We start from the raw sequence: 27244 nt of genomic DNA on the forward strand, positions 1-27244 counted from the left end.
ACCTGGAAGAAGCTCCTGGCTCTTGGCTTCAGATTGGCTGAGCTCTGGCCATTGCAGTTGCTTGGGGAGTAATCAACAGATGGAATTTTCCTCTCTGTCTCTCCATCTCTCTGTATATCTGACTTTCCAATAAATAAACAAACCTTATATATATTATATATAATTTATAATTTATTTGAAAGGCAGTGATAGGGAGGAAGTAACAGAGAAAGATTTTTTTAAGAAGATTTAATTATCGATTTGAAAGGTAGAGAGAGGAGAGACAGATCTTCCACCTGCTCTTTGACTCCCCAGATGGCCCATTGGCTGGAGCTGGGCTGGTCCAAAGCCAGAAGAAAACAGCTTCTTCTGGGTCTCCTGCATAGGTGCAGGGATGCAAACACGTGGGCTTCCTCTGCTGCTTTACCAAGCAGGATAGCAGGAGCTAGACAGGAAGTGTAGCAGCAATGTATTGAACCGACGCCCATGTGGAATATCATCCTGGCGTCACATGCTTTACCCATTACTCCATGGCACAAGCCCCGATAAATATTTTTTAAAAGATGCATTTATTTATTTTATTTTTTTTTTAAGATTTATTTTTCATTACAAAGATATACAGTGAGGAAGAGAGACAGAGAGGAATATCCTCCGTCCAAGTGAGAGCAACGGCTGGTACTGTGCCGATCCAGAGCCAGGAGCCAGGAACCTCCTCCAAGTCTCCCACACGAGTGCAGGGTCCCAAAGCTCGACTCTTGTGTTCAACTGCTTTCCCAGGCCACAAGCAGGGAGCTGGATGGGAAGTGGGGCCACTGGGATTAGAACTGGTGCCCATATGGGATCCCGGCGTGTTCCAGGCGAGGACTTTAACCGCTAGGCTATCGTGCAGGGCCTGATAACTTTTTTTAAAAATTGATTTAATTTATTGGAAAAGCAGATATACAGAGATAAGGAGAGACAGAGAGGAAGATCTTATGTCCATTGATTTACTGCCCAGCTGGCCCCAGTGACCAGAGCTGTGCCAATCTGAAGCCTGGAGCCTCCTCTAGGTCTCCCATGCGAGTGCAGGGTCCCAAGGCTTTGGGCCTCAAGCCAGGAGCTGGATGAGAAATGGGGCCACTGGGATTAGAAGCAGCACCCATATGGTATTGCAGGACATGCAAGGTGAGAATTTTAACCGCTAGGCTACCTGGCCAGGCCCAATAACTTTCCTATGTTGGTTCATTCTCTAAATGGCTGCAACAGCCTGGACTGGGCCATGCCCAATCCAGGACCTGGACTCTGGGACTCACGTACTTGGGTCATCTTCCACTTCTTTCCCTAGTACGCTATGGGATACCAGCATTGGAACCAGGAGCTTTACTTGTACCACAATGCCATTCCCCATTGAAGATATTTTAGACCAATCATTTTATGTTGAAAATAGGTCCCGGCGGGCTTGGCAGCGTGGCCTAGTGGCTAACGTCCTTGCCTTGATCCCATATGACCGCTGGTTCTAATCCCGGCAGCTCCACCTCCTCTCTGTCTCTCCTCAATCTGACTTTGTAATAAAAATAAAATAAATCTTTAAAAAAAAAAGAAAAGAAAAGAAAATAAGTTGGCACAGTAGCCTAATAACTAAAGTTTCGCCTTGCACGCACTGGGATCCCATATGGGTGCTGGTTCTAATCCCGGTGGCCCTACTTCCCTTCCAGCTCTCTGCTTGTGGCCTGGGAAAGCAATCGAGGTCGGCCCAAAGCCTTGAGACCTGGAAGAGTCTCCTGTCTCCTCACTTTGGATCAGCGCAGCTCTGGCTGTTGTAGCCACTTGGGGATTGAATCAATGAACTGAAGATCTTTCTTTGTGTCTCTCCTCCTCTCTGTATATCTGACTTTCTAATTTAAAAAAAATTAATCTTTTTAAAAAATGTGAAGATGAACGAGAGTTTATTCGTGAAGTGGGATTTTTTGTTGCATGTATGCATTTATTTACTTATTTTCTTTCATGGTGTTTGAAAGGCAGACGAAAAAGAACCTGCATCCACTTCCCCTAAAGGATAGGCCAAGCAAAAGCCAGAAACACAGAGCCCCGTGTGGATGCCAGGGACTGGAGATATTACCAATGTCCTTTGCAGCCTCCCAGGATGGACGTGAGCAGGAAGCTAGATTGATAGTAGAGAGGGGAAAAATGATAGAAGAGCCAGAAGTAAAACCAGGTGCTCTGCAGTGAGTCAGTGTTCTGTGCCAAGCACTCACAAGTTAGTATTAATAACGCCTGTATCATTCACATATTGTTGTCAGATTTGTGCTTATCACTTCATGGTTGTCATTTAATCCTTGACATAATGCCATGAGATCTGAATCATTGAATTCCCCTTTGTAACTTTTTTGTGTTCTATGAAGCAGGTAAATGGGAAAATACAAACTAGGTGAGAATTTTAAGTCAAACCACCTCATCTTAAGTTTCATGAAGGTAGAGGTTGTATCATAGTCAGAACCTTAGCTTCTAACAGTAGAAATGAGAAGTACTGAGCTCTTTCAGAAATCTAATAGAAACCTTTGTAGTACGTGTTCCTGTTTGTGCCATAAAATTGAGCATCACTAAGAGGGCAGAGTTCTTTCGTAGGAATCAACTTCCTGTTTCTTCTATATGGCAGTTGGGACATGATAAAACCAAAGTAGCAGTAGTTGGCTTGGTACATGACTTCATCCATGTAGTTTTGGGAAGAATCTGAGCGTGTTTTGTCAAGAATGGCTCTTAGTGGCTGGAATTCATTTGCCATTTATGTGGAGAAGTTTATTTTGAGTCCTCACTGTACTTCTTTTTTTTAAAGATTTATTCATTTTTTTTATTACAGCCAGATATACAGAGAGGAGGAGAGACAGAGAGGAAGATCTTCCGTCTGATGATTCACTCCCCAAGTGAGCCGCAACGGGCCAATAAGCGCCGATCCGAAGCCGGGAACCTGGAACCTCTTCCGGGTCTCCCACACGGGTACAGGGTCCCAATGCATTGGGCTGTCCTCGACTGCTTTCCCAGGCCACAAGCAGGGAGCTGGATGGGAAGTGGAGCTGCCGGGATTAGAACTGGCACCCATATGGGATCCTGGGGCTTTCAAGGCGAGGACTTTAGCCGCTAGGCCACGCCACCGGGCCCAATTAACTATTTTTTAAAGGAAATATATTTATTATTATTCCGTTTCAAAAATATACCTTTCTCAGGGCTGGTCTATCATATTGTGTCTTGGGAGACATTAAATACGAAAAAAAATGATTTTAAAGGAAGAAAAAGTATAAATGTAAGAAAGGATATAGAGTAGAAATTTTATGTTTAAAAAATACATTTTTAAAAAGAACAGTTTATTTTTAAATTATTTTATTTTTATAACCTTTCCATAATTGATTAGGACAAAAAAAGGTCAAGGGCTACAGGAAAGTGGTTAGAACCATTGTTTCCACATTCTCTCTTTTTTTTCTGGGGTAAGCGGGTGAGATAAAGAGAGAAGCCCCACCCCACACCCCAACCATCCCAGGGTTCCCAATGTGGGGCATGCTCCGAGGACACTGCCTAAGTTGTTTTGGTGAACAGTTCTTAATTGCTGCCAATCTCACCATTCCAAGCACGACGAAATCTCTCCAGAATTCACTGGCTGACGTAGTCCATAGATGATACTGGAGATTAAGAACAATGAGCAAGAAGTTGAATTTTAAAACTTTAATTTTTCGAGCATGCATTTGGTGTGGTAGTTAAGGTACTACTTAGAATACTCACATGTTACGTGGCGGGGAGTGCTTGATTTGAGTCCTGGCTCTACTTGCAGTCTTTTTATTTATTTATTTATTTGTTTGTTTTAAAGATTTATTATTATTGGAATATACAGAGAGGAGGAGAGACAGAGAGGAAGATCTTCCATCCGACGTTTCACTCCCCAAGTGAGCCGCACCGGGCCGATGCGTGCTGATCCGAAGCCCGGAACCAGGAACCTCTTCCAGGTCTCCCACGTGGGTGCAGGGTCCCAAGGCTTTGGGCCATCCTCGACTGCTTTCCCAGGCCACAAGCAGGGAGCTGGATGGGAAGTGGAGCTGCCAGGAGTAGAACCGGCGCCCATATGGGATCCCGGGGCGTGTTCAAGGCGAGGACTTTAGGCGCTAGGCCACGCTGCCGGGCCCAACTTGCAGTCTTTCTTCTTGCTAATTTGCACCCTAGGATGCAATGATGATAGCTCAAGTACTTGGGTCCAGGCCACCTATGTGGGTTACCTACCTTGAGTTCCTCATGTCCTAGGCTTATAAAACACAAATTACCTCACAAGTTATGACTTTTCTTCCTGCCAGGCATATTTTAACCTCTACCAGAAGCCAGACAAATGTTAACCCCAGATGAAAGTTCAGAAAATGGAAGAAATGGTTGCTCTAAGGAAGAATGAGAGGTATAAGTTAGTACATTGTTGATCACTGGAGGTTTACAACTCGTCTTTGTTGGAGATTTATAGATAAGCCTCTAGAACACTCTGGAAGAGCTCACTCCCATTTGCTGATTTTCATATTTTAGCATGTTTCACGATCTAGAGCATCAAGCCAGTCAATCTGAAGTGACATAGGAAAGCCAGTCTGTCTTCTTTGAGTAGATTATTTCTAACAGTTTGTGATTCTCTGAGACCATCAGGTTTTGTTTAGCCCAGCGGAAGGAAGCCTGAGTTTGCTTTTCACCCCAGGGTCTGGTGAAGAAACAAGGGTGGAAGATCAGTGGAGATTGTATAGCATACACCTTTACATGTTTCAGAAGCAATGTAAATTTTGGCCTTTTCAAAGGGAGCCATTTTTGATGATGTCTGCATAGCTTATTATTTTTTTCAATTTAAGATAAGCCCTCACAGTTAAACTCTTGTTTCTTTTTTTTTTTTTTTTTTCCTGAAAAGCATTCACAGCTTTGATGGAGGGCAAAATCAATAAGCAGCTGAAGAAAGTTCTGAAGAAAATAGTAAAAGAAGCGCACGAGCCTCTGGCTGTAGCTGATGCTAAGCTGGGAGGGGTCATAAAGGTAAAATTGTGGTTTTTCTTTCAGGCCTGTTAGAGCTCTTGTACAACTGACTTGAAAGTTTTGTCTTTGTAATTGACTGCTTATCATAAACCTTCATCCTTGTTTTTTCTCTTTTAGGATACACAAGAATTGATTTCCACTAAAATAAGCAGAATGAAGCATATAATTATGCTTATTCATTCTGGAAAATAAAAGAAAGCAAAAGATGATTTTAAAAAGCTACCTTTCAGGCCTGGCGCAATAGCTTAGTGGCTAAAGTCCTTGCCTTGCATGTGCCAGGATCCCATATGGGCGCCGGTTCTAATCCTGGCAGCCCCACTTTCAATCCAGCTCCCTGCTTGTGGCTTGGGAAAGCAGTCGAGGATGGCCCAAATCCTTGGGATCCTGCACTCGTGTGGGAGACCTGGAAGAAGCTCCTGGCTCCTTTGGATTGGCTCAGCTCTAGCCATTGCAGCCATTTGAGGAGTGGATCATTAGACGGAAGTTCTTCCTCTCTGTTTATCTGACTTTCCAATACAAATTAAAAAGAAAAAAAAACTAGGTTGCATTTTTCCACCCTTATCCCCGTTATATGATTTGTTAACATATTTATATCATGTATTTTTGTTTAGACATGTTTTTATCTCCCAACAAAAATTGAACTGAGGCCCCTCCCCCCCTTTTAAAGGAAGGTTGTGATTTTTGCTAATTCTTTTGGAAGGCGTAGAGAGGAGGGTCTTCCATCCACTGATTTACATTTAGGCCTGGGGCAGACCAAACACAAGAGTGGGGATTTCATCAGGGTCTGCATATGGGTGGCAGGCTCCACCGTCACTGCTGCCTTCTAGGGTGTGTGTTAACAGGAAGCTAGGTTGGAAGTAGTACTGGAACAGAAACTTAGCCGTACTGATGTGCCTGTGACTAATAGAGCGACAGATCTCCATGCAGGCTTGCTTTCCATCCCACATGGCCACAGCTACTGAAACACCATCCAAGTCTCCTCCATGTGCTGGCAGGGACTTGGCCACCTTCTGTTCTACCAGGCATGTTAGCCAGAAGCTAGTTAGGATGGAGTAGCCAGGATGTGAACCTGTTATGGGACAGTGCTAATCTCCAACTGTCTAATGTAAATGTTTAGAAACTTTATTAGATGGCCCGGCATGCTGTCTCAGTGGTTAAATCCTCATCTTACAATCAACAACAACCCATATGAGTGCTGGTTTGTATCCCAGCTGCTCCATTTCCCACCCAGCTCCCTATTTATGCCCGGGGAAAGCAGTCCAGGATGGCCCAAAGCCTTGGGATTCTGCACCTGCAAGGGGAAGATCCGAAATAATCTCCTGGCTCCAGTTCTTGGCTTCAGATTGGCTCAGTTCTGACTGTTGTGGCCATTTTGGGAGTGAAGCAGTGGGTGAGAGAGCTTTCTCAGTGTTTCTCCTATCTGTATATCTGCCTTTCCTATAAGTTAGTCAATAAATGAAGCTTCTAAAAAGAAAAAGAAGCGTTATAAGATAGTGTAGTTCCTAGAGATAAAGTAAGAGTGAAAAAGACAGAAATTGCCTATTGGGACAAGCAAAACAGTTCCAGGGCCAGTTGTCATAGTTTGATATGTAGTAATTAGAGAATATACTAGCAGGTATAAGAGGTACAACATAGTACAGTACCTCTTGTTTCGTGTAGGTAAGGATTATGCTGTTGGTCTCTTTAGATAGGAAAAAAGTGTGAAGTGGCAACAGTATGCTAAGAGGTTATGATAAGTTAGACATAAGACAGAGGGGCCAGCCTTTCATGCATTAGTTCCACTCCCTGAACGGTTGCAATGACAGACCAGGAAGTTGATCTGGAAGTGGAACAACCGGGATTCAAACCAGCAAACATGGGATGCTGGCTTTGTAAACAACGGTGTAATCCACTGTGCCTAAAGTGTTACTTTTTTTTTTTTTATGATTTATTATTTTTAATGGAAAGTCATATATACAGAGAGGAAGATCTGTTCACTGATTTCACTCCCTAAGTGGCTGCAATGGCCAGGGCTGAGCTCATCTGATCCGGAGCCAGGAGCCAGGAGCCCTCTCCTGGTCTCCCATGCGGTCATTGAGTAAATTACTTTTGATACTGTCAAGCACTAAGATGTTCTGTGATGATCTTTTCTCTATACTCTTTGAAATGTTCGTAGATGAGATGAAAAGCTCCACGTATTTCTGCTACAGCTCAACCGTTAGCATTTTAGAAAGAAAGCAGACCTCTTTAAGTATTGTATGAACTAAAACATTCTAATTCCAAATTCAGTGCAGCATATATACGTTATGTACAAGAGTAACAAAGTCTGAGAATGTAATTTAGATATTAGTGCTAGAGTGAATGTGTATGTGTGTGTTAAACACAGTTACAGAAAGATATGTTGCTGAATGGTGAGTTTGTGGTATCCAACTTTTTTCTTTGCAACTTCTCAGTTTTAAAAGTATGCTTATGATTTGTGTAAGAATTTATGAACTGCTAAATATTGTTCTTAAGCATAGTGAAAAGTATAATTTGCATGTCTTTTGTATACATAAAGTGAAATTAAACTATTTAAATCTTAAATACTCTTATATAGGGTTGTGGTAGAGTGGGTTAAACTTGCCTAAAACAACAGCATTCCGTCTCGGCACCTGTTTGCATCCCAGTTGCTCGATTTCCCACCCAGTTCCCCGCTGGTGTGTCTGGGAAGGCAGCAGAAGATGGATGGCCTGATGCTTAGGCTTCTGCACTCAGCTAGAAAATCCAGATGGAACTCCAGACTCCAGGTTTCTACCTGGCTTGGCCCTGGCTGTGGTCCACCCTTTGGAGGCAATCAGCAGATGGGACATCTCCCTGCCTGCCTCTGCAACTGCGTGTTAAATAATTTTTCAACTTATAAATGTGATCAATGTGTATATGTTACCATGTGTGTAATTTTGGAAATAATTAAGGGATGCTGTATTGCAGAGAAGGAGCCTGTTATTTGAATCTTACTGATTTAATAACTTTGTTTTTTTCCCATTTAGTAATCTTATAAGTAGTTCTTTGTAAATATTTCATGTGTGAAGTATTTTTTAATTAGGTATTCATTTATTTTCACCTACTTAAAAGCTGGAAGAAGAGAGATCTGTCTTAATCTACTGATTCGCTTCCAAAATGACCACAATGCTGGGGGATGGGACCAACTTAAGTCAGGAACCATGAGCTGCTTCTGAGTCTCCCATGTGAGAGACGTTGGCCATCTTCTGCTGCTTTCTCGGGTGCATTAGCAGGGAACTGGGTTGGAATGGAACAGCTCTGTCCATAAAGGGTGCCGCGGTTGCAGGTGAAGTTTAACATGCTATGGCACAACACTGGTGGGCATGTTCTTTTGTAGCCTGGTTCGTATACTCAAGGTGTCTTCCGGGGAACTTATATGTGTCCTTGTAGAGACCCATTGGAAGCTACAATTTTGTCAAACAGAAATCAAGTGTTTATCTGGTAATTCCAGCAAATTTTTAAAAAGAGATGTTTTTGTTATTGTAGGAAAAGTTGAATCTCAGCTGTATCCACAGCCCTGTTGTTAATGAACTCATGAGAGGAATTCGTTCACAAATGGATGGGTTAATCCCTGGGGTAGAACCACGTGAAATGGCAGCTATGTGTCTTGGATTGGCTCACAGGTAAGAATTACTAGATATTACAGATTTGTTTGTTTAGATATATTTTATTTTTATTGGAAAGACAGATATACAGAGAGGAGGAGAGACAGGAAGATCTTCCGTCCAGTGATTCACTCCCCAAGTGACCACAACAGCCGCTGCTGTGCCTAACCAAAGCCAGGAGCCAGGAACCTCTTCCAGGTCTCCCAGGTGAGTGCAGAGTCCCAAGTCTTTGGGCCATCCTCCACTGCTTTCCCAGGCCACAAGCAGGGAGCTGGATGGGAAGTGGAGCTGCCATGATTTGTACGACCAGCCCCCATATGGGATCCTGGCATGTTCAAGGCGAGAACTTTAGCTGCTAGGTCACCACACCGGGCCCGAAATTAAAGGTTTTTTTAATCCAAAAAATGTATTAGGCATTGAACTAAAGATATCTCTAAGTATTAAATCTGCACCAACCTTATTAAGTAGCTGATGGCCAAGATCTGTGTAGCTAGTCGGGATCCACACATGGACCTGCACTCAAAGCTTAGTGTAGAATTCCCAAAACTGTCCCTACTAAGTTCGAATTTCCCTTGGAACCGGCATTACTACTTTGCTATGAAATACATGTGGCTTTTCATGAAAAGCTTGGTATTCTGTGTGTTTGTACCAAAAATGACAGGCTTTGTGATGAAAGTGAAAAGCTAAGGGCAGACTGCTTCAAAGCAGTACAGCCTGGCTCCTGACTGCAGCTTCTTGCCAGTGCCAAGCCTGGGAAGCAGTGGTTATGGCTTGTAGAACTGGGTTTCTGCCGCTCACGTGGAGGTGTGGGTATAGCTCCCAGCCTTTGCCTGATGGACCATTATCGGCATTGCAGGAGTAAGCTTGGAAATGACAGCTCTTTCTGTCTACTGTGCAATGAATGAATAAATGTTATGGTAAACAAAGCTGTATACCTGTAAATGTAAAGATAAGCACAAACTGATGAAAGGAACTGAAATTGCTGCGTTGCAGAGATAAGAGCAGAATATACAAAGGTCAGGAAGAACATTGTAGTAGGCATTGCAATTAGGAAAACTCAAAATCCAGAGTTGAGATTGATTGGTTCAATCACCGCAGTCATGTTTCCTTCACAACATTTGATAATGACCCAAAATGGAGGTAGAATTGATCAGCCAATAACATCTTGTGGGGCAAGGTCAAGGATATTAGTGAACATGGACAGCTCCTACAAGTATCCCAAAAGTACTCACAATATTGTTTCTGGATGTTAGAGTGCTACAGTTAAGGTGACATAAAGCATCAATATGCAGGAAAAAAAAATCATCAATTAGTTTGTTATTCATACACAAACTGAATGTTGCAGAAATACAGGCTAGTGGCTAGCTCAACAGGCCTTCAGGTGCCAATATGCCATGTGCATAACAGTTCATGTCCTGGCTGCTCCACTTCCCATCCAGCTCCCTACTTACTACATTGGAAACCAGTGGAGGTTGTCCCAGTTATTTAGGAACCTGTACCAATGTGGGAGACTTGGAAGAAGCTCCTTATTCCCAATTTTGGCCATTTGGGGAGTGAACCAGTAGGATCTTTTCCCTCTTTTGTCTTTCCTTCTCCCTGTAAATCTTTTGAATAAAAATAAATACGTATTTATTTTTTTATTTATAAAGAAATGCAAGATCTAGCAGGATGTATATTTTGAAATTTTGGTAACATACTTCTTACTTAGTGAATCTTTCTAATTAGAAAACTAACACAATGTAGTTTGAAAAGTATCCAGAGACCAGCGTGCTTCATTCTCCCAAATGCTTATTACAACCTGGCTGGACCAGGCTGAGATCAAGAGCCCAGAACTCAATCCATGCCTCCCACTTGGGCATCCGGAAGACAAATAGTGGAGCCATCACCTGTGGACTCCCAGGCTGTGTAGCAGGTAGCTGTAATAAATGTCAGAGCTAGGACTCAAGCTCAGTGGGCATCCCCACTAACATGTAAACACCCATCCACAGGGTAGGATTTGAGTTGTTTTAAAAATAAAAGACACTTTTTTTGTAGATGAATATTTATTATTAAACTGTGAAAGCAAAAGCTCATTCACATTTTTCCACTCAAAACAATGGGAGACCAAATACATTGCATTACAAACATTTTAAGAAAAAGCAAAAAAGGTGTGATTCTGGTATGCTGAGATACTCTCAAGGGAATGCTTTTCCTTAATACTGTCTTAATGATTTGCTATTTTCTGTTTATAGCCTGTCTCGGTATAGATTGAAATTTAGTGCTGATAAAGTGGACACAATGATTGTTCAGGCTATTTGTAAGTATGAAATATGAAAAATCTAATCTGCTTATCTTCGTGGAATTTTCTTATTATTGAAACTATCTTTTTTGTTTTAAATTGAAACTGTATCTCTTAAGATAGTGCTAAGAACAGGGCTGGGTGCGATGGCTCAGTGGCTAATCCTCACCTTGAAAGCACTGGGATCCTGCATGAATTCCTGTTAATGTCTCAGCTGCTCCACTTCCCTTCTGTGTCCCTGCTTGTAACCTGAAAAATCAGGAGAGGATGAACCAAGACCTTCTGACTCCTAGCTTTGGATTAGCTCAATTCTGGCCAATGACGCCATTTAGGGAGTGAACCAGTGAATGGAAGATCTTTCTCTCCATGTATCTGGGTTGTCTTTGCAATAAAATAAATCTTCAAAAAAATTAGCTAGAATATGTAGAAAATGAATGGAAGCAAATTTGAGAAACACTGCAACTACATAGAGTAAACTAGCCATAATTTGACTAGAGGTAATGTGAATCACATTAACCTATAGGCCGCTTTTTTTTCTATGAAAATATCACAACAGTGAGATTGTATTGTTATGTATTCTCTTTTTGCCACTTGGCTCTGTGAAGGGTTATTATCCTATCCAGTGATTTTCAGGAACATTTTTGTTCTCAGTTTCCCAATTGTAAAAGTTGTATGCTGGCAAATCTCTCCTCTTTAAATATGTTCCCATAAGAGTTTTTCTCCCATCCAAGTACTAACCAGGCCTGACCCTGCTTAGCTTCCGAGATCAGATGTGTTCAGGGTGGTATGGCCGTAGACAACAATCAAGAGTGTTTCTTATTTATTTAAAAGGCAGAGAGATTGGGTGAGATCTTCTGTGTGCTGATTCACTCCCTAAATGGACACAATGGGCTGTACTGGACTTGCTGAAATCTGGAGTCCAGAACTCACTCTGATTGACATGAATCCAAATACTGAGCCATCCAGCTGGATGAGACGCAAAGGAGCCGCAAGGCTCTCCCCTCTCCTTGCAAGAGGTTAAATCGGGGATTCTGAGTTACTATACCTGTGTTCATAGCAGTAGAGTTTATAACAGCCAGGTGACAGCCAGGTGATCAGGCAAAACCAAAAACTTGGCTCTGGGATTTCTTCCTTCCACAACCTCATCCCCCCTTCCCTGATTTGCCCAATATTGTTACAGTAGTATTGTCCTTTAACACCTGTTGTTTTAATCTACAGCTTTGTTGGATGACTTGGATAAAGAACTAAATAACTATATTATGCGATGTAGAGAATGGTATGGCTGGCATTTCCCTGAATTAGGAAAAATTATTTCAGATAATTTGACGTACTGCAAGTGTTTACAGAAAGTTGGTGAGTAATTTGTGTATTTTCTTAAGGCACTAAAACGAACTGAATTTGATTGAATCCTAAAAAATGAATTAAAGTAGATTTTTCATGAAATTCCCAGGGTCTTTTACACATTCTTTGTGTTTGGGAGATGTAAGCATTTAATGACTTAGACTTTAGAAACACGGTGATTTCTAACTTGCCTTTTGGTAGGTTGTGCAACAGAGGTTCACTAATTTGGATGTTTTTGTTGGTTTTGAATGTCAGCTGAGGAATGTTAGTCACTAAGAGAGGGAGCTGTGGACCTGAGCAAATCCTGAGCATGACCAGCCCCACTTTCAGTCCAAAATTCTCTTTTTCAGTTTTTCAGTTTCAATTCTTATCGGGTATTATGTCTTAATCTCTAGTTATTTTTTCCAATGAAGATGGGGGAAGATTTTTGTCTCTGAAGGAAAGCCTTTACCTAAGTACAATACCAGGGCAAACTTGTTCACTTTTTGTTTTGTTTAGGCATCCTTTTTATTGGCTTATCTCTACTTTTTCTTTTGAATATTGTGGCGGATTTTATATAATTTGTTGAAGAGTGATTCTCCTTCATCCTCTGCAAACACTATAGGCGATAGGAAGAACTATGCTTCTGCTACACTTTCTGAACTGCTCCCAGAGGAAGTTGAAGCTGAAGTGAAAGCAGCTGCAGAAATATCTATGGGAACAGAAGTTTCAGAAGAAGATATTTGCAACATTCTGCATCTTTGCACCCAGGTCAGTTATCCCTGTAGAAAATCTAGTAGTGCTACCAACTCTGTAATACTAATTTTCTGATGGCGATGATGATTCTCCCACTTGGGTTCACCTGATAATCTAAATATGAGGGTGTTCAGTCACTACCTCATCTGAAGCCATCTTAGTTTCAAGTAGACAAAGACAGGGAGAGATAAAATAACATAATTTGTATAAGCATCAGCTATTAATCAAGAATCTATTGCCATTCAAGGAAATAAGGCTTATTTTTTTGGTATAGCCTGTGCTATATACAAAAATCCTAGAAATAATGACTCAGTGTCTAACCTTTGGAGTTTTGAAACATTAAGAGCAATATTGAGGAAATTATTGAAGATTGGAATCAAGAGTAAATCTACCCAGTGTTGAGCAGCTGGTCTTTGATTTGATATTTTTTTTCCTTATTTGTGACTTCTTTATTCTCTGTACTAGGTAATTGAAATCTCTGAATATAGAACCCAGCTCTATGAATATCTACAGAATCGTATGATGGCCATTGCACCCAATGTCACAGTCATGGTTGGGGAATTAGTTGGAGCACGGCTTATTGCTCATGCAGGTGATGTTTTTCATGTGATTTATAAATATAAGTGTTTGGGTTTTTCTTATGGCTTGCTTTTTATTTTAAATCTTTAGTTATTAAAAATAGTTTAGTTGATAAAAATAGATAAGTTGCATATAGGTGTGGGCTAAGGACCAAGTGTTCAATGATGATTTTTGTTTGTTTGCCTGATTTCCTTTTGGATAATGAAGGCATCTTTAGTCACTACCTCTTCTGAGACACTTGTCCATCGTTAGAAGCTTTTACAGTTAATTGGAATAGATTCAACATATAGTTAAATTTTCTGTTTGTGCTGAAGATATTACAATGCATCCATCTGGGCATTTAAGACCTAGCTGTATTATTTTATAAAATTTTCAGTTAGCTATCCTGGGCTGTAGGTTTAGAATCGTCTGGTCTGGGGTTCCTGTACTAGCATAGTGTATTGTATGAAGTTGCCACCTGTGTTGCCATCATCCCATATGGGTGTTGACTCCTGTCTTGGCTGCTCTGCTTCCATTGAACTCCCTGCTATTTGCCTGTGAAAGCAGCAAAAGACCACCCGAGTATTTGGGCCCATGCCATCCGTGTGGGAGAACTGGAAGAAGCTCCTGGCTTCAGCCTGGCACAGCTTTGGCTATTTCAGCCATTTGGGGAGTGTACCAGCAAATAGAAGATCTTTTTCTTTTCTGCTGTTCACCTAGCTAAATGAATCTTTAAAAAATTCATCTGGTATTATTTCACTGTCTTATCCACATCTCAGGTGCAGCAAATTTTGTAGCAGTATGAGATACAGAGATTGACAGAAGTCTGAGTTTGTTGCACTTTAATAAACACATGTGTAGCATTTGAGTCCATAGCATTAATTAATGGTGCATGTTTTCTGACAGAGAACGTTCTGTGTAATAACCCGAACAAGCAGTCTCTTGCCGATTAATATGCTGATAGGTGCATCTCTTCATGATTTGTATCTGAAACAATTGGAAGTGTGGATACTTAATTAGGTTCTACTGAAGTATCCTTAAAAATCTGATTATTTGTATTTATACTCTTTTTTTGTATCTATGATTATGAAATATTTTAAGTCCCAAATCTTAGTAAGTGTTGGGATTTTTTTTTTTACACGTGTATGTGCATGCATGTTTGTGTGTGTGTTTCTGTGCTCATGGAATGTTGAAATGTAAATGCCATCCTTTGGGCAAATCACATCATCATGGATGTTAAGCTTTGGCTTGGTATTAGTGAAGGAATCACAAATGAAACAGGATTATCTGGGACTTCTGTACTACAGAATTCTGAATTGTAGGTAAGATTTACTTATATGCCAGCTGTAAAAATGATACTGAAACATGGCCTGAGGCTTACGCATGGAGCTTTGGAATGTTTGCAAATGCGTTTTTTCTACCTACTTCCTTCTTTTTGTAGGTTCTCTTTTGAATTTGGCCAAGCATGCAGCTTCTACAGTTCAGATTCTTGGAGCAGAAAAGGCACTCTTCCGGGCCCTCAAATCTCGACGGGATACCCCGAAGTATGGTCTCATTTACCATGCTTCACTTGTGGGCCAGACAAGTCCTAAACACAAAGGGAAGGTGAGCTGCAGATTTATTTGGAAAGGCAGGTTTACAGAGAGAAAGAAAAGATTTTCTCGGCCCGGCAGCGTGGCCTAGCAGCTAAAGTTCTCACCTTGAACGCCCTGGGATCCCATATGGGCGCCAGTTGTAATCCCGGCAGCTCCACTTCCCATCCAGCTCCCTGCTTGTGGCCTGGGAAAGCAGTCGAGGACGGCCCAAAGCTTTGGGACCCTGCACCCGCGTGGGAGACCTGGAAGAGGTTCCAGGTTCCCGGCTTCAGATCGGCACAGCAGCGGCCGTTGCGGTCACTTGGGGAGTGAATCATTGGACAGAAAATCTTCCTCTCTTTCTCTCCTCTGTCTGTATATCTGACTTTGTAATAAAATAAAAATAAATCTTTAAAAAAAAAGAAAAGATTTTCCATCTGTGTTTTGCTCCCCAAATGGCCGCAACAGCCACAGCTGAGGTGATCAACCCAGGCCCACACGTGATCAGGAACATTAAGAGGGAACTGGATCAGAAGTGAACAGCAGGCCTGGCACAACAACCTAGTGGCTAAATCCTCACCTTGCAGCCGTCAGGATGCCGTATGGACACTGGTCTTGTCCCAGCCACTCCACTTCCCTGATTGTAAACTGAAAAAACAGTCGAGAATGGCCCAAAGCCTTAGGATCCTGTACCTGTGTGGAAGACCCAGAAGGGGCTCCTGGCTCTGGCTTTGGATCAGCTCAGCTCTGGCCATTGCAGCTCCTTGGGGAGTGAACCAGTGGACAGATGTTTCTGTCTGTTTCTTTCTGTGACTTCCCCATAAAAACAAATCTTAACAAGTGGAACAGCCAGGAACTGAACTTGGCACGCATATGGAATGCTGGCATTACGGACAGAAGCCTAGTTTGCTGTGGTGCCGGCCCCCTTTTTCCTGTTCTTCACTGTGTAACATTATCTTTGTGTACTATCAAAAGAAATTGTTGTAGGTTCTGTTAAAACCAGTTTAGGATCCCTGCTGTGGCTTGCCAGTAGTAGTCTCTGTGGCAAGTTCTAACTGCGTTCATGAGTGAAACAGTCTGACATTCACTCACTGAATCCTTTTTATTTTTCACTTAAATATTTATTTAAAATATTTCTTTGAAAGAGTCAGAGGAGTGATAGGGGAGATGAAGAGGTCTCCTATTAATAGATTGGCTTCCCAGTGTAGGTTCAATGGCCAGAAGTGGATGGGTCCAAAGATAGTGGCTTGTTCCGGCCTCCTACATGAGTACAGTCACCTAAGAACCTGGGTTGTCTTCCACTGCTTTCCCAGTCTGGGAGCTGGATGGAAAATGAAGTATCCAAGACCCCAGGCAGTGGCTTTTCCCATTAGGTCTTAGCACTGGCCCACATTGAATCCTTTGATAAATCTTTAAGTACAATGAATAATTCAACAGGATTTTCTAAAATAAAAGTTCTGTAAAAAAATGTTAATTATTCATCCGGCTATGTGGCACAGTGGGTTAAGCCACTGATTACCATGAACAGGATACTATATCAGATTACCTGTTCTAGTTTGGTTGCTGCAGTTTGATGCAGCTCTCTGTTTAGAGAAATTAATGGATGGTTCTAAGTAATTGGGTTTCTGCCACCCAAATGGAAGATATCTGCATATGTGTGTCATTCTTTTCAGTAAAGTTAATGAAAAAGAATTTTCTTCAAAAGGTCCATAAAATTTTTTAAGACTTTTTGGGAGGAGGATAGATTTGCTTTAGAATAACTCTAGGGTGTATTACCAATATCATTGAATAGAAACTAATGGAAGGCACTGGAATATTATGAGCTGCTTTCACATATGAGCTATTATACGTTCTTTCTTATTCACTGAACCACTGAGAGTGATAAGTAACTATTTAGCCATTACTTGCAACCTGTAAGTAGTCATATGGTAGGTGACCTGAATTGTATAACTCGAAAAAGTGATGATTTTCTGCTTTTTTTCCCTTCCTCATGTAAATTATTTCTTATCACTTTTGAATATTCTTTGATTTCTTCAAACTTTGTGTTTTCTATCAGATTTCCCGAATGCTGGCAGCCAAAACTGTTTTGGCTATCCGTTACGATGCTTTTGGTGAGGACTCCAGTTCTGCGATGGGAGTTGAGAACAGAGCCAAATTAGAGGCCAGGTTGAGGACCTTGGAAGATAGAGGGGTAAGACCCAAATCCTACCCATTGCGAATTTTACTTGTCAAAAGTTAGGGGATTGGTGGTAGTTTAATTTCCTTCATCTGCTAAAGAGTAATATATGATCATGCACTGTAGAATGCTCAGTAAATTTTTTGTGTGCCTGTTCAGTTTCTCTTACTTACCAAGAATTCATATATTGAACAGTGCTCACCATCAAGATATGGCATCAGAGGAATAAGAATTGTTACTTCTTACTGACCCACTGATTTTTACTAGACAATGTATTATAAAAAGATTATGGCTTAGAATTTTATTGGTAATTTCCCGCTTTCTTTTTAGATAAGAAAAATAAGTGGAACAGGGAAGGCGTTAGCAAAAGCAGAAAAATATGAACACAAAAGGTGAGTAAACTTAGGGATGGCTGAATTAATAGTTTCTGTGTGAAATTTTAGTTTTTAATCTTCTCTAAATTACCAAATGAAATATTTACAAGCTTTGAGGAATATGCATTGCTAGAGTGGCTGAATTGAACTGATTATCCTGTGTGTTGTCATTTTATATGCCCTAATTTTTTTCCTTACCATGTAATTTTCCATACACACTTTGAGTTTTAAATTACACACACATACTAGTTTGAAGAAATTGTTTGTAAACATCTTTCTTTTTAAAAATTTTTTATTTGGAAATCAGGGAGGGAGGGAGGGAGGGAGAAAAAGAATTTTCCCTCTGCTGGTTCCCTCCCAAATGGCTCTAACTGTCTAGTCTAGGTCAGGCCTAAGCTCCTGAACCATTTTCCTCCAGCTTTCCTGGTGCCAGGACCTGGATCAGAAGTGGAGCATCTGTCATTTATACTGGCACTCTGATAAAGGATGCTGGTGTATGCTACTCCATGATATACCTCCCAGAAGTGAATATTTTTCTTTTCATGGTCCCCCTACAGCATGAAGTTTGTTCAGTTAATCTACAATGAAATCCTTCTTAAAAAAAAAAGACTTAAATGACTGAAGACAAATGTAAAAATGGCTCACAAGTGTGAAGTAGTTAGATATGCCTGTCAAATTAGCAGAAGGTTTATGGGTGAAGGGTTCTCCTGGTTATTAGTTGGAAGCATTGTTCAGTATTGTTGAGATTGTGATGAGAGTGTGGTAAAGCTCAATTTGTCCATCTTATTTAAATGTGTTTTTGTGGATAGTAAAATACGCCAAGAAATGCTTTTGTATGTTCTGCAAAATTAATGTAACTGTTACTTGGGCATCAGTGTTTTCTTTGTATCTGTTTTTCCTTTCCAGGTTTGCTGTAGCCACCCTATATTGTTAAGGTCTCTAATTCACGGTCATCATTGGAAAACTGTGAATCTTTGTTTTAAAAATCATTAATGCTTTTTTTTTTTTTTTTCAAAAAAAAAAAGATTTATTCATTTTATTACAGCCAGATATACACAGAGGAGGAGAGACAGAGAGGAAGATCTTCTGTCCGATGATTCACTCCCCAAGTGAGCCGCAACAGGCCGGTGCTGCGCCGATCCGATGCTGGGAACCAGGGACCTCTTCCGGGTCTCCCACGCAGGTGCAGGATCCCAAAGCATTGGGCCGTCCTCGACTGCCCTCCCAGGCCACAAGCAGGGAGCTGGATGGGAAGTGGAGCTGCCGGGATTACAACCGGCGCCAATATGGGATCCCGAGGCTTTCAAGGCGAGGACTTTAGCTGCTAGGCCACGCTGCTGGGCCCCATTAATGCTTTTAACCCCTAAATTTATATAATTCATCTACTGGGACACATATGAAAATAAAATGATCTGCAGCACTTCCTTTCCCCCCAAATTTTATTTGAAAGGCAGAGAAAGATCTCTTCTTTCTGATTCCTTCTCCAAATGACTGCAACAGGCAGAACTGTGCCAGGTAAAAGCCTGGAGCTCAGTTGAAGTATCCCATGGGGATGGTAGGGCCTGTGGAGGTGAACCATCCTTCACCTGCTGCTTTCCCAATGCAGCTTTAGCATGATGCTGGTTCAGAAACAGTGTGGCTGAGACTCTGAACTACCAGGGGCTCTGATCTGGGACACCGGCATCCCAAGTGGCAACGTAGCCACGGTGCCACCCTCTAGGCTACCTGTGTTGTTTTAGTTTCCTATGCCATTATGCTTGTCACTGTTAATACTTTAAAAGCACTAATTTTGGAAATCAGTTTGCATTTTAGACACTGAATATTTCAATATTTTCATTCTGCTACATTAGAACTGAAGGAAATACTGGGTTTTAGGGAAAAGATATCCATGCCTATTAGGATCTTGTGAAAAGGGCTGAATGTATTAAACTGATTTAAACTTTTTGTTATGTTCTTTCATTTCATTACCTAATGTTTTTAAAAGTTGTATTGATTTAGTTTCCTTTGGGTTAGTCAGTTATAAAGAGGTTTCTCCATTCATTTTCCCTATTTGCTGATTGTCTTCCTATACCATAGTAACTACGTTGATTACTAAATCAAAATTCACTTAGCTCACCACTTGTTGAAAGTGATTGACCTACTTGAAAAATATCAATACTTTTATCTTTTGGAAACTATTAGTCTTCATAAACTACCCCAAAGCTACTAAAATGAAACAGCGTTGTGTGCTTATGTAAGTATTATCTAATGACATTTTCATTACATCTCGTGAGAATTTTTTCAGTTGCAGGTGTTTGTAGAGATTCTCTAAAGCTCTTTGACTCTTTCAGTGAAGTGAAGACTTACGATCCTTCTGGTGACTCCACACTTCCAACCTGCTCTAAAAAACGCAAAATAGAACAAGTGGATGACGAGGGTGAAGTTACTGAAAAGAAAGCGAAAAAGGCCAAGATTAAAATTAAAGGTGAGTTTGAATGTTTTGGTGTCTCTTGAATTACATACTTGTATAACCACTCTGACCTCTTAACGAATTACAGACTTTGTTAGTCTTAAAGAAATAGTTGTTTTGCTTGGCTGGGAAGTGTTAGGATATTACAAAGCTTATCCGACTTCAGAAGGAATCTGAAAAATATCCTTGAATATGTGGCACTGGGTGCTAATGCTAAGTGTACCAAAACTCAGTTTTTACCGTAAAGATATGAAAGTAGGAACAATAAGCATATGCTGATAAAATGCTTGCTGGCAACTTGATAATTTCCTCAATGTGTGTCAGTAGCCTGCCTTGTTGCTAAGAATAGTGGAAAAGTGCCCACCAATAAGGGAGGGGCTCTGTTGAAATTAGGGTACACTTGTGTTTTTAGCTTATTCGCATTACTCTAGCAGGAGTAACACATTAAAGCAATGAGTGATTAACTTGGTTTCTAAGTAACTTACGGGTCAAAAGTAGGCTCAGAAATATGTGCTTTTGCCCTTGGAACAGAATTCACAAACAAGTCATTTTACTTCTGTGCTGCTATTTCTCTACTGAAAAGCAATCAGATCCCTAAATTCTTTAGTGACATTTGAAACACCAACTTCCAGATTGATGTCAATTCTATATGCAATGAGCTTTTCAAAGTTAGCATGCCTGTGTGCTTGTCATTCCTAATCTGTCATTCCAAAATTTTCCCTGTCTTAGAAATAGCACTTCCAGACATTCTTGAATTTTTTTCTTGCTCATTTTACCCTAATCATACTAGTCTTGCTGGTCATGCCTTAAATTTGCTACGGACTCAACTGCTGTTCCCCAACCGTTCCCTTTCCTGCTTTATTTTTATCCTTAGCATTTTTACTTACCATCATTTAATAGGTCTCTAAAATCAATACAGTTCGTAAAGGGAATAACAGTTTATTGTAACAGACGTTTTGTAGTTGGAGATAGAAAGTGTAGGGATTATATCAGTCCTCAAAAAAGACTTTTCCAGCTATAAAATGAACAGAATCCATTAGATAGCTGACCAGATTAGCAGAAAAAAAAATTAGGGTTTGGGGAGTGATGTATGATGTTGATTGATTGTTACATTTTTATACTTGACCCTATTCAGTTGAAGAAGAGGAAGAAGATAAAGTAGTAGAGGTAGAAGAGGAAACTCCTGCGAAGAAGAAGAAGAAGAAGGATAAAAAGAAGCACATTAAGGAAGAACCGCTCTCTGAGGAAGAGCCATGCACCAGCACAGCAGTTCCAGTATGTACTCACTAGTGTGGGCGGGTTCTACTTCCACCCCTTTCTTAAGATTATTTTTATTTGAAAGGTAGATTTTTACAGAGAGAGATACTTTCCATCCAATGGGTCACTCCCCAAATGGCCACAAAAGCCAAACCAGGAGCCCCTTCTGGATCTCCACACAGGTGCAGGGAGCTGGATGGGAAGTATAGCAGTCAGAACACAAACTGGCACCCAAATGGGATACAGCATCGCAAGTGGAGGCTTAGTTGGCTGCACTGTTACTCTGGCCCTGGGCTCTCCTTATTTTAATCTATTCCTCTCAGGAATTAATAGGCATTTAATATTTTTGCGATTTCATTACAATAATTGGTTTTGAGAGAGGTAGAGAATATTTTTACATTTCAGAATTGCCCCAGTTTGTTTTCAAGAGAAAGTTTTGTACTTTGTAAGAAAAAAGTTAATACTCAGCTATCCGCTTGCAGCTTTTTCAAAATATTCTTGTTGTTTGCTTTCAGAGCCCAGAGAAAAAGAAGAAAAAGAAAAAAAAGAAAGATGATAACTAATAGATGGAAACTGTCTTTTTCTCACCTGGATACATCACGCTTCAGTTAGGAATATGCCAGAGATGCCATCTGCTGTATTGGAGGGGAGGTTGAGTAAAACAAAACAAATTATTCATCTATAGCTTTTCAACCCAGTCTGTGTTAAACTTATTATATTATTTCCTAGAGTCTTTGGTAAACAAATAAAAATATTTTCTTTGTATTTTAAAGCATTTCTGTGATCTCTTTCCATGTTAGATCAAGAATCTTTGGACTTTATTTGGTACCTCGTGATTGCATTGAACATTGTAGATGAATTGAACATTCTGAATTATTGGGAGTTAGATTGAAAGTTGAACTTTCAGAACTTGGACCAATTTCAAAATCTCACTGCTGTGCTTCTCTTACCTTCTCTCAGTATTTTTCTCTTAGCTTTCTGCCTTTGTACTTACCTAAATAAAGATTTGTTTCTTGTTCAAGTTTTGGAATTAGGTGAGCAGAACTTTTTCTATTTTCACAACACAAGAAAATGTGTTTATCACTTTGTAATTTAAAAGGTATAGCTAGATAATTCTTGATTCAATATGAGATTTAGTTTTTAAAGTGGCCTTAAAGTGCAATGCAAAATTATCTTAAGCAATGGGTAATAAAGGGAAACAAGATGAGACAAAACACAATATCAATGAAATTATGTGTAAACCAAACTTAGAGTATCAGAGATAATTTTGTAATTCTGTCTGATAGTATTTAATAAGAAAGCAGTAATGTGGTCCTGCGTAGTCCTTACAGCCACACGTTTCATAGACGAGTTAATGTTGTGCCTGTCTGTGTACTATCAGCATCAGGAACCCACGTCAGGTAGTACCTGGGTTATGGACTGGAGTGACAGCAGTTTTGAACTCTCAGCTTTTCATCTGCATACAACCAGCAGCCCTACTTCAGCTTTTCTTTCTGTAATCACAGTTACTGGTCAGTTTTACAGGGTTTTGCAGAAAATGAGATGACAGAAATGATCAGAAATGTAATAAATTTCATTTCTAGGTGATTATTTTGAAGTAATGGTCAATAAAATGTAGCCATGCCTGGGCAAAAAGCTGTGAGAGAACATTGTCATTTTATGTTACCCAATAGATGGGTGTGGGGCAGTGGCAAAGAAAACCATTTATGTTTTAACAACTTTAGTTGAGAATGACCCACACACATGAAAACGCTAACTAGTAAAGTGCCCATTATAAATAGCCTTCTATGGATTTAATGAGAATGAAGTAAAATCTCACTGCTCTAAGTTACAGAGAGATCTTCAGTCAGCTGTTTGCTCGCTCAAATGGCAGTAATGGTTGCAATTGGGCCGTGCTAAACCAGGGCGTCTGGACCTCCATTCGGGTCTCTCACGTGTTTGGCAGGGGCCAAAATACTCAGGCCATCTTCCTCTGCTTTCCCAAGTGTGATAATAATGAGCTGGATCGAAGGTGGGACATCTAGGACTTGAACCATTGGTGTCACAAGCCTTCATTTTAAGGACAAAAATTGTAACTGTTTAAATACTGAATGAAAGATATGTTCCAGTTTTTCTTGGTGCTAATAATGTACTGGTTTTAAGAAGTGCTTTGTGATTTCGGTTTGAAATGCTTAGCTCAAGTTCATTGTCTATTTGTAGTTTTCGTTGGTACAAGGCTTTGGCTAAGCTTTCACTCTTCCCACCTCAGCATTACTTGCAGTTCTGTCTCAGAAGTTTTGTAGAAGACTCTGCCCTTGACAAATTCTCTTTAATACAAATGTTGTTTCCCTAAGGCCATGGTTAAAATCTCAGCTCTGCAGGGACACTTTGTGTGACATGGGTTAGGCTGCTGCTTATGTCCTACATGGGCACTGGATCATGTTCCAGGTAGTCCCCTCGCTGTCCAGCCTCCTGCTGGTTCTCTTGGAAAAGCAGCAGAAGGTGGCCTAAGTGTTTGGGCGCTTCCACTCATGTGGAAAACCCCAGTGAAGCTCAACACTACCCTGGCCCTTGAGGCTTGGGGTGGAGAGTGAACCAGTGCATGAAAGATCTTTGTATCCCCCCTTAACCTGTAGCACTGCCTTTCAAATAAATAGACATAGCTTTGTCCTGTCCATTATTCCAGCTGTATAATACTCAGAAGAACTGCCCACTGGGCCAGATGTAACTAACATACACAGGAATTCTTCTGGGACTCCTGATAAAATGTAATTGTGACTCAGGTGTGGGCTCGATGCTGAGAGTTTGCACTTGAGGTCTGAGGTGGTGCTGCATGAAGGCCTGTGCTTAGGATGACACACAGTAGTTGGGGAAAATAGCTTATCTGATATGATACGGACCAATTCTTTTTCATTATTTCCATCCCCGGGTAGAGACCTTGTGTACCCTCCTTGCCCATCACTAATGTCTCTGGCATGAAATAGGGTGTTAATACCTTAATACCCCTAGGATTCTGTGTTCCTTAGACAAATGGAAAAAAATGCCACTTTAATTGCCCGCTCTTTGAGAATATTGCCAACTCTGAAGGTCGTTTCTGCATTTAACCCTCTAGGTTTTAGACTCGTAGTTCCGTTTTTAATCTGCTTTGTCTTTTGGACACAATTCAGCACTTGTTTGATTTTTAATTCCAAAACGTTTTGAGTCTGTTTTGTTGTTGTTCAAAATGACAAACTGAGTATTTTAGAGTTTTGCTTTTCTTTTTAACCTTTATTTATTTGAAAGTCCAAGCTGAATCTTTTCTGCTGATTCACTCTCCATATTGCCTTAGAGGCAGTAGCTAGACCGAACCAGACCAGCGCCAGAGCTTAAACAACCTGGACCATCTTACTCGGTTTTCCCAGGCCGTTATTAGGGAGCTGGATTAAAAATAGAGCAGCCAGCTTCTGATCCGGCTTCATGCAAATGGCCTGAAAAGTGGCAGAAGATGGCACGACTGTTTGGGCCCCACTACTCTCCTGGGAGAGCCGAGTGAAGCGCTTGGCCTAAGCCTGGCCAGTGGTTGTGGTCGCCTGGGCGGTGAACCTGCAGCAGGTTTCCGCTTTAATAGGTGATGGCAGCAGGCAAGGATTTGCTTTTTTTTTTTTAGATTTTATTATTATTGGAAAGCCGGATATACAGAGAGGAGGAGAAACAGAGAGGAAGATCTTCCATCCGATGATTCACTCCCCAAGCGAGCCGCAACAGGCAGTGCTGCGCCGATCCGATGCCAGGAACCAGGAACCTCTTCCAGGTCTCCCACATGGGTGCAGGGTCCCAAAGCCTTGGGCCGTCCTCAACTGCCCTCCCAGGCCACAAGCAGGGAGCTGGATGGGAAGTGGAGCCGCCGGGATTAGAACCGGCGCCCATATGGGATCCCGGGGCGTTCAAGGCAAGGACTTTAGCTGCTAGGCCACCACGCTGGGCCCAAGGATTTGCATTTTTATTAGGTCCCAGCTAATGGTGGTTGGGGAGACAGCACCTTGAGCATTGTACTGTTTTCTTTCTGGCTCAGCTGTGAGAATCTTTGGTGGGAGTGTCCCACGCTAGCACCTGGCCTCTGTCAGGCTGATGTGCTGTAGGTGTTGAGGGGTCTTTAGGGCTACACAGTCAGCTGTGGCTGTTCTCCAACAGCAAAATGTAGGTATTTAAAAAGACAGACTTAACTGCCAGTTCTTTTTTGATTCTTGTTTTGGATTAAAAGGAATTTTGAAAGAGGCACATGTGATACGCAAACCATAATTTACCCTGGTTCCAAAACACAAAATATCTTGGACAGTTCATGACATTCCAATGCAAGTTGAGCTTTGACTTCAGGACATGATAGTGGTGGACTTGGACTTTCTGATGATGCAGTTTTGTAGAAGATACTTGCCCTTGGGAAAAAGTAGCCTGAGGCCTATTTTCGGAAGTGCTTCAGCAAAATCTAACTAGAACATAGGGAAAGGATCAGCCAATTGAACCATTGCACTGGATCCAAAACCTGCACATTTTAGAATCTAGAGCCATGCAGGTAATGAAGCCATATCCGGTTTACCTTCTACCCAGCCTCCAACTGCACTCCCATGGTTCCTAGCAAAGATAAACATGCCCAACTCTAGGGGAAAAAAATATGAAAGAATGATTGAAAATCTGCCAGGCCAGCAAGCTGGGCATGATGGAGCAGCCACAAGCTGATGGTCAACATGGGAAGAGCCTTGCGCCGTGGTCAGGGAAAATGATAGACATAAAAATGCAGCATCAGCCCAAAGGCATCCGGCAAAGCAGGTCATTTCCCCGCTTGCCGGATCATGCCCTTGGCAACATCACCCTGTGCCCTCTCTCAGCCTCAGTTTCTTTATAAAGTGGAAATAATGATGTTTGTCTTGTGTGGCTCTTGGGAACTCTGAACACACAGAAGTTATGTGTTCCAGAGAGCCAGCCATTCTCTTTTCTGAATACCAGATGATCATTTCCAGCCTTCCTGGCAGTTGGGTGTAGCCATGGGACTGAGCTGAAATGGTGGCAGGTGGCAGTGATGTACCTCACTTTGAGACTTGTTCCATAAGAATGTCCTGCTGCACTCAGTGCTGTCTCCCCTGTTTACTGCTAGTTTGAGCCAGGAGCTTTTTCTGGGTCTCCCAAACGGGTACAGGGTCCCAAGGCTTTGGACCATGCTCTACTGCTTTCTCAGGCCACCAGCAGGGAGCTGGATGGGAATTTGAAGCAGTTTGGACAAGAACCTGCGCCCATATGGGATCCCAGCGTATGCAAGGCAAGGATTTAGCCACTAGGCTATCACGACAGAACCTTCCATCCAGGTATTCTACATGGGTATCAAGGATGCAAATATTTGTGACATCACAGACACAATAGCAGGAAGATATTGGAAACAAGTGGGATGTCAGCATCCCAAGTGGCTGACTTAACCCACCCTGTCATGTCCACACCCAGAGGAAATGTTAACGGGCACATTTTTCCAAAGAGAAAGGAAATAAGGATTCTTAAACTTGTGGACCAGAGATTATACGCTGCCTGCCTTTTGTTTAGATTTGATGCAAATAGAATTGATTTTGCTCCACAAAATGTTTAAAATATTTTTATTTTGTGTTTGACAGATTTTCCATGCCATGATTCGTTTCCCAATTACCTGACCTTGGTGACAGAAACCAAAGTGCTTGAGCCACTACCTGCTGTTTCGCAAGGGGCACATCAATAGAAGGGGAGGCAGGACTCAAACCCCAGTGCTCTAATCTGGGATGTGGGAGTCCCAAGCCATGTCCTAACTGCTGTGGGCAACGCCTGCCCTTGTCTTGTGTTAAAAAAAAAAAAAATCAGGGCTCGGCAGCGTGGCCTAGTGGCTAAGGTCCTCGCCTTGACCCCATAT

General features: G+C 41.4%; 1 protein-coding gene and 2 non-coding genes across 3 annotated transcripts in view; all 3 read left to right on the forward strand.

Annotated features, from left to right (window-relative positions):
- The window catches only part of NOP58 (NOP58 ribonucleoprotein), a 32917-nt gene extending 10855 nt beyond the window's left edge, over positions 1-22062 (forward strand). Inside the window, exons 4-15 of the mRNA XM_058664866.1 lie at positions 4877-4998; positions 8503-8639; positions 10853-10917; positions 12118-12252; positions 12845-12990; positions 13441-13567; positions 14975-15138; positions 17164-17298; positions 17614-17675; positions 19988-20121; positions 21242-21381; positions 21879-22062. Of these exons, the coding sequence (XP_058520849.1) occupies positions 4877-4998; positions 8503-8639; positions 10853-10917; positions 12118-12252; positions 12845-12990; positions 13441-13567; positions 14975-15138; positions 17164-17298; positions 17614-17675; positions 19988-20121; positions 21242-21381; positions 21879-21926 (1415 nt within the window). The 3' untranslated portion in view covers positions 21927-22062. The remainder of the gene's footprint in view (positions 1-4876; positions 4999-8502; positions 8640-10852; positions 10918-12117; positions 12253-12844; positions 12991-13440; positions 13568-14974; positions 15139-17163; positions 17299-17613; positions 17676-19987; positions 20122-21241; positions 21382-21878) is intronic.
- On the forward strand, positions 13048-13133 carry LOC118757971 (small nucleolar RNA SNORD11B). Its single transcript, XR_004995472.1, has one exon. It is a non-coding gene; the product is annotated as a small nucleolar RNA SNORD11B (small nucleolar RNA).
- LOC118757970 (small nucleolar RNA SNORD11) lies at positions 13709-13792 on the forward strand. Its single transcript, XR_004995471.1, has one exon. It is a non-coding gene; the product is annotated as a small nucleolar RNA SNORD11 (small nucleolar RNA).
- Positions 22063-27244: the final 5182 nt, after the last annotated feature.

The sequence above is a fragment of the Ochotona princeps genome, chromosome 5, assembly GCF_030435755.1.
Source record: "Ochotona princeps isolate mOchPri1 chromosome 5, mOchPri1.hap1, whole genome shotgun sequence".
Classification (NCBI taxonomy): Eukaryota; Metazoa; Chordata; class Mammalia; order Lagomorpha; family Ochotonidae; genus Ochotona; species Ochotona princeps.